Genomic DNA, 12,300 nt, shown 5'->3' on the forward strand with positions numbered 1-12,300 from the left:
CCCTGAATTTAAGGAATTATTATTATTCTATGTTGACATACTCCTTAGTTAAAAAACTGGTTGTGAAAACTGACTGGAAACGTGGCCACCTACACAACTTCATTTGCTACAGAAAATGTGAGAGAACCAGAGATTTTACTGCATGTCGATATGTTACCATGTAATTAAATGATACAAATAAGAGATAGAAATTGAAGAGACAACTGAAAAATTCAAGGACTTGACAATCTCTTAAGGACTGTTAAATACAAAAAAATTTGGAAGTGTGTTCCTTACTAATGATTGAATAAAAATAAGTGAAAAATCTTTGATTTTTGAAAAAAATGTATTTTGAAATAAAGTATAAATCTGTTACTACAACAAGATGTTTCTAAAATCCTAGGTATTTTTGCCTTTTTGAATTAAATTCCTGAGAAAAATCTCCTTTACAAAAGTAAACAAAATTTGGCACCAGAACAGACTTCATTCAAAGTAAACTTATTCAGATTTTCCTTTATGAACGATATACAGATCTCATTCATTTGTAGTTTCACTAATATTTAAACCTGCACTGTGAATAAATAAAATCATGCCCTACAGATTTAATCCTCAGCAAAATCAGAAAAAAATCAACATACTATAAAACATACAGTTTATCATGTTTTCTGTGAGCAAAATAAATTTGTATAGGTGGCCACATTTTCAAGTACTTTTTGGAAAAATAAAAGCAATCTTTTATTTTTTATTATATTATAATTTATATATTATAAGTTTCAGGTGTACAATACAGTGTTTCAATATTTTTACAGATTATACTCCATTTAAAGTTATTACAAAATAATGGATAAATTTCCCTATGCTGAACTATATATCCTTATTGTTTATTTTAAAAGCAATCTTTTAAATTTGCTCTTAAAAATAAAAATATATGTCAGTAACACAGGAGGGCAATAATTCTTTAAAAGCAAAAATTAGGGTCAACTTGTCAACAAACATAAGTCTATGTCACAATTTCTGTCCTTGTTATTTTATACATATTCTCTGTTAGCAGAGAATTTTTCCTGATCCTTCTACACAGGATTTTTATTGGGTCCAAATACCTTGGTAGGCTAGAGCTCAAACTTTAATTCTTGATGTTCAACGTACTTTGCTTAGTGAACTTCAGTTTCAAACCATCAAAATCTTTACTTCACAGAGAAGATAGGCAGGAATAAAGCATGTTTTCTTATTTTAAGAATATTTTTCTCAAAATAATATGGAAAACAAAAATACTTGTGAAAGAAATTATTTTTCTATTGATTCATTCATCAAACAAACCAGTCTCATTGCTACTTCCTCACTGGCTGTACTTCAGGTGTGTCTCAGAATGTTTTATAATTATGGGCATCCCCATTTATATGTGTGTGTGTCCATACGCACACACACACACAACTACATGACCCTAAGTGAATTGATTTAGATAAAAACTGATGTTAGAAATTCTTAATGAATTATTAAATCTATTAAATTTTTACTCTCTATATCATATAATAACACATCACCTAAATCTAAGACATGCATACACGTTTGTAAACCCCACTGAGAACTTTTGTAAGAGGCAGTGACAGGCAAGCTAAAGAAGCCCATTTCCTAAACTGTTAAGATTTGGTTTTCACATAATATGCTGGATACTTAGGGTCAGGCAACTACGGCATGCTCAGAGCGACAGCCTGCAAAGCAGCATTTACACAATACATATATATGTGTGCAGGAGCATGGGTACGTGCAGTTGTGCCTGTGTGCATGTATGTGTGTGCGTGTGTAACTGTAACCTAGCATTTCTAAGTAGATTAACAACAGAGTGCTGTTAGGACATTCCATTCAGATGAGTAACAGTGAACACGTTATCTTTCCTAACGATCAGTGGCACTGGCTTGGAACAGTCTAAAGTTTTCTTCACAGAAATCCTCTACTATTTGCATTGTCAGAGTTGGAACTTCCAAATAAAACTTTATTAAAGTGCTCTGCAAAATTATGCATTTCTTATGGAACTTCATATCAAATTTTCCTATCCTGAAAAAATTGTAATGTTCTGCAAGAATAAATGTAAAGTGAAAGAAGAAACTAAAACATTGTTACTCGGCATCCGTTGAAATTTTATTTTCTTAAAGTACTGGACAAAACTGAAACTCTGTGTAAAGAGTAAAGTATTATCTTCCCACCACTCCTTAATGTAGGACCCAATATCTTGTCATTCAGCAAATATTGATCAGGTGCCTACTTATGTGCCACACACTATCCTAGATACAGAAGAATTAAATGACAGGTTCAAGGCCACACAGGACTTTTGTGACAAAGCCATTTAAAAATGTCCAGTCAACTAATTCAGATGCTTGTTTCACTACTTCGTTATTTAGTGTAACTCACTTATTCCTCATCAAGCCATTTAAAATTTTTTTATTTCTCATTTAAAAACAATAATTTTATCCAAAAAATCAATTGTTTTCAATGATTTCATCTTTCACCAAAGATGGGGCATCATTAAATTAAAGCCAACTTATTTTTACCTTAATCCTTGTTTTATTTTGGTTGTTACCATTTTGACAAAGTCATATTACAAGGGGACAATCTGATTTGAAGAGTTTTAGGAGAAGCTCTATCACTCCCTTTAAGTTATTCAATTTAAAAATTATTTCTTCCTAGTAATTTCTATTGTTTCTAAACTGGACAACCTTCTTTCCATTAATATAATGTTGTAATAGCTACATTCAGTTCTATTTTAGGTACAAAGGACACTCGTATATTATCAGCTCTAGAATGAATAAATTACAAGTATCTTCTTCTTTATAACTTAGGGGAATATCTTCCTCCTTAGCCATAGATCATCTCTAGGTCCCCCCTCTGCAGCAATCACAACCATGTATGTTACTTTAATAAATAAACATTTACAAACAACTATAGTATTTTTAATGGTCAGGTGAGGTCCTTTTTCAAGATATGGTTTATTCTTCATATTATCTTAATATTATTAATGTAAAAGAAAAGGAAGGATCCATGGCAATGATTAAAAGCCCAAAAGATTTGTTGGGCTTCCCTGGTGGCGCAGTGGTTGAGAATCTGCCTGCCAATGCTGGGGACACGGGTTCGAGCCCTGGTCTGGGAGGATCCCACATGCCGTGGAGCAACTGGGCCCGTGAGCCACAACTACTGAGCCTGCGCGTCTGGAGCCTGTGCTCCGCAACAAGAGAGGTCGCGACAGTGAGAGGCCCGCGCACCGCGATGAAGAGTGGCCCCCACTCGCCGCAACTGGAGAAAGCCCTCGCACAGCAACGAAGACCCAACACAGCCAAAAATAAATAAATAAAATTAAAAAAAAAAAAAAGAGTGAGGGCACAATAAAGACATTTCGAACTCAAAAAAAAAACCACTAGATTTGTTCATTAGCATTTTCTTTTACTAAATGCCTGCCTGAGGCTCAAACTAACAGAAGTATCCAACTGTCACATGAATGGATACATTATACCTGATAGGTTTCAGCTCAGGACCTGATGATTTTTAAAATAGTTTTATTTAGACTATAAAAGCTAGCATGTAATCTGTACATCCCTTACATTTTTAACCATATGGGTGGGGTCGGGGGAAGGGGGGTAGATAACCGAATGAAATTATATTGTGTCTCTTACCTAAAGAATGTGCAGCTGTGGTTTTGGAGCTAAAAAACCGACCAAGCCCAAGATCTCCAAGTTTGACCACCCCAGTGGCTGTAATGAACACATTAGCTGGTTTTATATCTGTGAATAAATGAAGGGATCAGGTGAAAGATGATGTCAGTTTAAGTATATTCAAGGGATTAAAAAACACTTCTCACTGTTGAATTTAAAATATATCTCAAAAATGAAAGTCAGTTTGAATTTTTAACCAATTATTTTGAGTAATTTTCATATAGCCTAATATTTCTGAGTTCTCAGTCCCCTGATAGACAGATAATCATCAATGCAGGATGATGATCACTATTCATTTTCATTTAAAATGCATTTTGTTTTCCATTTTCAAATAAACTTCTGTGAAATTCAAAGCACAAACTAAATTTGTGCCCTTCTTATATCAATTTCAAATAGAATATCCCACTAAATAGTAATTTATTGACATGTTTACATAAAATATAAAATCATAACTCTGACACAGGTAATTATTTACTTAGATGACCTTAGAAATTTTAATTGCTTAAATAAATTGTACTGAAATCTTTCAAACCCCCAAATCAAGGGATTAATGCCTTAGTGATGTAACCTTCATACATTCCACCCAACCATTTGACTGATAACTAAGAATATATTAACAGTGAATGCTGAACATTAAAAATCTAAGTAGCTGTAATGTATAGTTCATCAAAAAAAAAAACCAAAAAACTCTTCCTTATGCATGTTCAACTGCTTTCCTGCATCTATTTTTTTCTTTTACCAACATAATCAGTAAAAAAAAAAAAAAAAAAAAAAAAAAGAAGTCAAACAGAAAAATAACTAATTCTCATTCTTATTTTAAAAAAAACCAAGTAGGCTTCACTTAAAGGCTTATCATTCTAGTAAAATCAAAACTTGGAAATAAATTACCTGGGAAAGCCTGATACTGTGCATCGTTGACACCAACACTAAAAGTTACTCATGACTGAACTCACCCCGGTGCATGACTCGTCGAGAATGCATGTGCTCCAGTGCACTGCACAGCTGCACGAAGTACTTCCAAACAGTCCTTTCAGGAATTAGCCTCTTTTGTTTCTTAAAATGCTGTTTAAAAAATTTTAAATAAGATTTAAAAAAAGAAACTATCTTCAGACTAGATTCTGACTTCAGTCAGAAAAACACCTACTTTTATCTACCTATTACCAGCTAAAAAACATGATTTTCCATAGTGAAAGGATACCAAGATTTTTACCGGACACAATGGCTTAAATGTCTCCCTATTGTATCTAAGGTCAGCACAAGCCATATCATGCTACGTCTTTGTGGTGTCCATCTATTTCAAAAAATTAACATCCACATAAAGTAATTTCTTATCCTAAAAGGAGGATGTCAGATCTTATTTTAAGAATAGCCGGAATAAAAGAGTCTAGAGACCTGGAGGTGATTATGTTCATTACAAGACCGTCCTTCTCTTGACAGAAGGTAGTGAAGTAGAATTCCTTTAAATATTGAACCATCCTTGGTGATTTGAAATATCACTTAATTTATTAAAAATTAAATAAATAAAAGGGATTTATGTGAAAAGTTTTCATGAATATTTCCACTGCATACTCCAAGTCAAACTTGTACTTTGCTTTGAACGAATGAAACTAAATATGGGAGCAAAACATTACAGGAAGACCAGGGCAAAAAAGCTGAGCGTAAATATGCTAGTTTGGAAGGAGTGGGCCATCACGCATAAGAGGGCAATAACTAAATAACTGCAAAACCAAAGGTACATATTCATGCCCATTTTTCTACATTACCTTTGCTAGAAGAATATACTAATAATATGCTGATTCAAGAACACAGTTTGTAGCTTCATAAGATTTATAAAGATTCTTTACATAAAAATTATTTTTCAAAAACAAAAGTGTAATTGGTTTCCTACTTAGCAAAATCTATAAATGAACAGCATGAAGAAGTATTTCATTTAAACAAATTTTCAGACAATTTTAACTTTTTAAGATACACATTTATTAATAGACATCGACATTTAAATACGTGCTTTAATGCACTTTATCTGGTGACTTGACATTTTTGAAAGTTCAACTAATTTGATTTTTTTTGTTATTGAATATGGAGAATGGTACTTCAGATGATTCCAAAATAATGAGCTGTGTCAGTTCCTGACCCTGTGACCAGTTGAGGGCAGGCTGAAAGGAAAAACAATACAGGGAAACAAATCTGCTAGTATCCCTACTTCATACTTAGCAAAGGGTTATATCTACTGTCTCATATGCACTCAATACGCCAAAGGATAAATCTTTAAGGAAAAGCGAATCACTTCAGGTTAATCTTTATTGGAACACATACTATAGAAATGAACTTATTAGCAATTTCAATAGCTATTACATCAGTAGCAAAAAAACAAGTAACAATTAGATGACCAGGATATTAAAAAGCAAATCAGGGTTAATACTAAAATGGTGAAAACCTCCCATATCATGTTTCAACGTTAAGTCTTATTAATTGCAGACTGTGTCAGCATCGGTTTTCATTCTACGGGGGCAATGCTGCAAAATCAGTTCTATACACATAATTTTCTTTCAGACTTGGAATGAGTCCAAATAAAGCCAGTCTATGTGCTTTCCCTCACTCTGGATTAGCATATCAGAAGACTGTTTGATGTCAACAGGAAGATGGGGACCAGGTTTCTTTTCATTCAAAAATAAATATACCGTATCATGTAAGTATCAGACCATGAAAGAAGAATCTTATGCTTTAATATAGATTCTGAAACCACCGTAATTATAATTAACTTGACAATTTAACTTTAAAGTTCCATTATTAAAAAATAAATCATATATAAAGGAAAGGGCAGAATGAAAAAATTGCCCTCAAAATGGAAGATGTAATCAGGCCAAGATAGTCTGACTATTTTCACGTTTTCATATTCTTGTTTAGGATCGTTTCTTTCAATAACAAATTAAAGATGATAACAATAAACTGGCATCAATATAATGCTACCGAGACAGAATGACTTGGCCAAATGTAACTATCTAAATTACTAACATGCTTCTGAAGAATAATTTTAGGAATTTGACTGGATCATAAAATAAATCAAAAGCAGTTTCATTACGTCATTGGTTATCTCCCAATATTTTTTACATGTCTGTTTAAACACATGCAGTTTTTCAACCATCCTTCAGTGTAGGATTTTTTTTTTTTTTTTTTTTTTTTTTGAGGAAACCAATACTTATGATGAGAAAAGGCTGTCTGTTCTGATGGTGGCACTGTTGGCTATCTCTTAAAAAGAGGATGAACAGAAAAAAGGCAATACAAATTTGAATTCTTTTTACTACTGGTAAAATTTATATTAGGACTACAAAGGAGGAACTTACAAAATGCCAATGTATTAAAAAAAAAGAACCACCTTTTCTTAACTTATTCTAATATATACATATCTTTTAAAAGTTAATTATCCAGTCAAATAGCATTACTGTTCAAAAATCCTATTTTTCTCTCGAAAAAAGACAGTCCCACATAAATATTCAGCTCTAGATTTGGAAAAAAATCTAATACCAATACACAGAAATAAAAAATGTACATTTATTTGTCATGTGGTAAGTTTTTAATAAAGCAATAATTTTTAAACGTTAGTATTAATAAAGATTTCTGTGAAAACAACTTACAGGATATGTCATTTTTACTATATTTATGTTATAAAATAGAATTTTAACTTTTTATATCTGAAAATAAAATATCTACAAAGTCATGAAAAGACAGAAATTAGCACTCAGGTATACCTAACCACCTGGACAGAATTATTATTTAGTCTTTTTTTCAAAGGTACGTTCATCTTTTTTCTATGCAAAGCTTCAAATATTGTTTACTTTAAAAGCATATTTTCTATATGCTCCATCAACATTATTCAAATAAACACTGAACATTATTCACATCAAAAAAAAAGATGTAACAAAAAAGGCAGCCAGGGTACATGTAAAATGCATATACAAACATCAGGTTATATTATATTCTCACTTGTGTGTAAAAAGATTACCAGCATCTCACTTAGGTGAAATTCAGCATCCCTGGTAAAACATGTGCAGTGTCACTGAATGATGTGTATTAATATAAAAGAGGCTAGCTGATGCAAGCTGCTTCCATTCAAAGATTTTTGGAAAATAGTCACATCTTTTTTTTAAATTGTCAAACATCCTCCTACAAATTAAATGCCCCAGACCAAATTACATAGTGGACACTGCCTATCAAGTATCAGTTTCTGGGTCACTTGGTTCCTGAATCTAGACACCACTACTCCAAACAGCACATACATTTATTTCTAAGTTTTATAACTCTAGCATTCCTCCTCAGGAAATCTTGGGAAAAAATTTTAACAGTATTACCCAGCATAAACGCATCAACAGAGAAAGAACAGAAAATTATCTTGTTGGATCAAAAAAAAAAAGTTAATCTCTCTAGTGTATCAAAATATTTAAGCCCGTAGTATGGTATATTAATTTTTAACAAGAAAGTTTCAGACAAAACACCCAGAACCATAGTGCCAGCTTCACAGGTGTGCGGCCCATACGTTCATGCAGGGCCCTGCACTGAGTGTAATGCTTGCTCTGTTCTGCCACCTAGAAATTCCTAATCATTTGTCAACAAGGGGACCCACGATTGTGTGCTGGTCCTGGGAACCATATACCAAGCATCCTTCGGAAACAACATACTGCTGTAGTTAAAAACAAAACCAAAAACACAACAAATATAATACTGTCAGGCAAGTCATTCTTGAAGAAGATTAGGAGAAATGGTAATTAAATAACAAGAAATAATGAAGTTATATGAGAACTGGCATTGCAGGCATCAGCTGTTTTCCATCTCTTCCAAGTATCTAACAAGAGGAAGTAATTTATGTTCACTATGAGGAACTATTTCCTGCCTGGGAGCGTCATCAAATGTTTCATGTGCCACTCACAGAATCCATATGCACCTTTAATAACAGACCTGATTCTTGACAGTAATGGTTGTGTGACCTTGAACAAGCCGCTCAACCTTGCTGGGCCTCTGTGTCCTCACCATATTAAACAGAGTTTGGAGATGATCTGTGTGGTGCCTGCCGCCTCTAAAGTATCTCAGTTACAAATAAAACACAAATAATAAATGCCTCATTGGCACATTTTCACACTTAAAAATAACAAATTTTACTAGTATGTCCTGTCCTTTAAATCTCCAGCTGATAAAAACAAAGCAAAAATAACAATCCTAATACCTCTGAGATCCCCATAGGTCCAGTTAATGCTATAAATGGCCTTCACATGAGATAACAGGTCAAATTTTTGTAATTAAGTAATTATAAGGGAACTGACCTTGTAACTAGGTCAACCGTTTACCAACAGAAGGGATGTTATGTTCCCAAACATTTCTGTAAGTATAATGCATTTTTATAAGATGACATTTTGCAGTGGTTATTTCAAAGAATCAAATGCACAGGGACTGGGTGATGGAAAAGACAGGATGCTTCTAAAAGTGTAACTGACAGTTCTAAGTGTGATTTTTATTATATATCCATCTTTCTATAGAAATATTTCTATTCCAAAGGCATAAGAAGGTGTCAACAGACTAAACTGTACAAGTATTTGCTATACACCAATTTTGGGAATTATATAAATGCATAAAATAGTTATGTCTCAATTAGAATTTTGGTATGTGATACTAATTTGCAATGTGTGAATATTTTCACCCTTGGCACTCAGAAAAAAATTTAGGTATCCTAAGTTGCTTTAGAAGATGCAAGGAGAGTGGGCTTGGCAGTCAGGAGATCACTAAAAATACTTATCATCTGCATCTAATTTTATCCTCTTTGATAAAACATTTCTCATCCAAGCTCTACTTGTCTTTTTCCTTTCTTATAAATGTTAGGAAAGCTGCTAAGTGTACTCAGCTGTTTCTAATTATAATTTAATAGACCATCAGTGTAATCCATTCATTCCCCAAAGTCAAAATCATATAGGTTAATAATGAAAGTGGAAAACATATTTTATCTTATGGTAGAAAATGTGAAACAGATAAGATTTTTTTTCTGAGTAATTAAGCCTTGGGGGGGAAAAAAAAGACCTTATTTAGCAAACAAGAAAAATAAGCTCCTATAAAGTCACAATATTCTTCCCCCTGAAAAGTTGCCTTCTAAATGTTCATACATCAGTGTCAAGGAAACTTAGGATATTTTAAAAAATCAATGAAAAAGATATGAATGCATCAGAATTACTACAAGGAATGATGCCTGCATTGCTGCCACGTTGATAATTCTTAAGAGAAGCTTCCATGTTCCTAAAATTTATGGGAAAATACTTGGAAATACTTAAGATGTTGTCTCTACTGCATTAGAGGACTAGAGACAGAGGTGGTGAGATGAAAAAGCAGGAAGTCCATCTTTAGGACGACATGGAAGGTCACAAAGAGAGAGGGCAACACTTGCCTCTTTGATGAATTCTTTCTGGTTATGTTAAACCAGACAATAGTAAGAGAGTTAGAAAGGTATTTCAATATTCTTAATGGACAAGGAAGACAGCAGAACAATAATGAACAATAAAAGTCTCTCCATAGAAATGTGAACAAAGAAGAATGGGACAGAAGTCTGTACCTCTTCTCTCTACGTAATTGTCTACAGCTACCAGCACTACTGCTCATGGTGGTAAATGGTTTAGAAAGGCCGCTTTCAATCAATATTACCTTCAAATAGAAGGAGCAAAAAGTTCCCTGAAAATTATCTTCTAATTTTTTCCTAAGTAAATATAGTTCAAAACTTACACACCACTTTTTCATTATGCTCATAGGACGACATAGCGGCCATTATGGTACATAATTTTCAATTTATTAAAATCCCTAAGTTCAATTCTACTTTATTACCAAACTTCTCAGGTATCAAAGAAAACCCAAGGGATACTTTATCAGTAACACTGCTTCTGTAAAAATAATGCTGTATAACACACTTACATATACATACCACACAGACATAAATCTACATGGTTACACACACACAGGTGTACATGCATGATGTGTAGGTACCTATGTATAGAATATTCAATTCTGTATAGTTTTTTCAGATAGCACCACTAATCTGTAACCTTAAGACTTCTGAATAATTCTAAAGTCATGTATAATATCAGATAGATAGCAATCGCATACAAGAGATTCAGCAGGAAACAGACTGCATTTGGAATCGCTGGCAATTCTCCCTGTGGTCTGGCTTGGGCTGCACACTTTATGCCAGATGCTGAAATGGACAGTGTCTGTATCCTCTAAACCATAAATCAGAGTCAGCAAAGATAGATGGTGCTGCTGGGGAGATTTTACTGCTTCAAGGATCCAAAGGTCAAGAGTGTAAAAGACATTTCTAAGTGATTTTATTTCCAGTACAGCCTCTAAATTTGGATAAGAACAGATAAGAATATGTCTGCAAATGCAAAAAAACAACCACACCAAGAAGGCGAACAAGATTTACACGTTATAATATTTGAAGATAATAATTATCTCCAAAACACTTCATGTTTTAGCTAACTTATCAAAGTTTGTGGTAAGCAGAACTCTCAGACATACCTCACCCCTCAAAATCCTCAAGTCCTGGTGCACCATCCCCTCCCCCTTGAGTGTGAGCTGGGTGGTGAATGTGATGAACTATCACCCCCATATTAGGTTATCTTATGTGACAGAAAGGATTCTGCAGACATAATTAAGGCTCTAAGTCAGCTACTTTTGAGATAATCACCAGGAAGATTATCCTGGGTGAACCTGACCTAATCGGGTAAACCCTTCAAAGAAGTCAGAGAGATTCAAAGCCAGAGAGGCTCTCCTGCTGGCCTTAAGGGAGCAAACTGCCACAGCAGAGAGGGCCACGTGGCCTCGAAGACTGTTCCCAGTTGACAACCAGGAAGAAAGCAGGGACTTCCATCATACAGCCGCAAGGAACTGAATTCTCCCAACAATCAGTGAACAAGGAAGAAAGTCCTAAACCTCAGATGAGATCACAGGCCCAGCTGGCACCTTGATTTCAGTTTCTAAGACCTTGAGCAAAGACCCCACAAACCAGTATGTGAACTCACTGACCTCCCCCACAAATTGTGAGATAATAAATTTGTGTTTCTTTAAGCTGCTAAGTTTGTGATAATTAGCAATTAAAAACTAATACAAAGTGCATTTATAAACACAGTAAAAAAATCAGTATAAAAAATTAACATTATGTCTGTATAAAGGAAGAGTCTTAAAGCTCCTACGAAATTTAAAAGAAATACCACACAGGTGGTAACAATGTAGAAAATACACAGTTGACAATCCAAAAACACAGCTTATGTCTAAATATAGTACAAATAAGAAGAGGTAGCCTAACTCAGGAACAAGACCCAGGAGCCACTCTCGTCACCCTTATTCAACACAGCCCTGAAAGAACCTGCCAGAGCAATCAGGCAAGAAAATAAACAAATTAAGGGCATCAGAACCAGGTAGGAAGAAGTAAAATTGTCTCTACTTGAAGATGACATGATTTTATAAGTAAAAAATCCTAAAGACTCCACCAAAAAACCGTTAGTTCTAATCAACGAATTCAGTAAAGTTTCAGGATAAAAAATTAACATATAAAAATCAGTAATGTTTCTATACAGTAATAGTGAATTATCTGAAA

The 12,300-nt window shown here is 33.8% G+C and overlaps 1 protein-coding gene across 3 annotated transcripts in view; it reads right to left on the minus strand.

The window, feature by feature from the left end:
- NEK7 (NIMA related kinase 7) overlaps positions 1 to 12,300 on the minus strand; it is a 145,621-nt gene that overhangs the window by 40,361 nt on the left and 92,960 nt on the right. For all 3 annotated transcript variants that reach the window (XM_061185268.1, XM_061185267.1, XM_061185269.1), the window contains exons 6-7: positions 4,634 to 4,742; positions 3,642 to 3,749 (exon numbers count right to left, since the gene is read on the minus strand). In XM_061185268.1, coding sequence (XP_061041251.1) covers positions 3,642 to 3,749; positions 4,634 to 4,742 — 217 coding nt within the window. The remainder of the gene's footprint in view (positions 1 to 3,641; positions 3,750 to 4,633; positions 4,743 to 12,300) is intronic.

Source organism: Eubalaena glacialis, chromosome 3 (assembly GCF_028564815.1).
Source record: "Eubalaena glacialis isolate mEubGla1 chromosome 3, mEubGla1.1.hap2.+ XY, whole genome shotgun sequence".
Lineage (NCBI taxonomy): Eukaryota > Metazoa > Chordata > Mammalia > Artiodactyla > Balaenidae > Eubalaena > Eubalaena glacialis.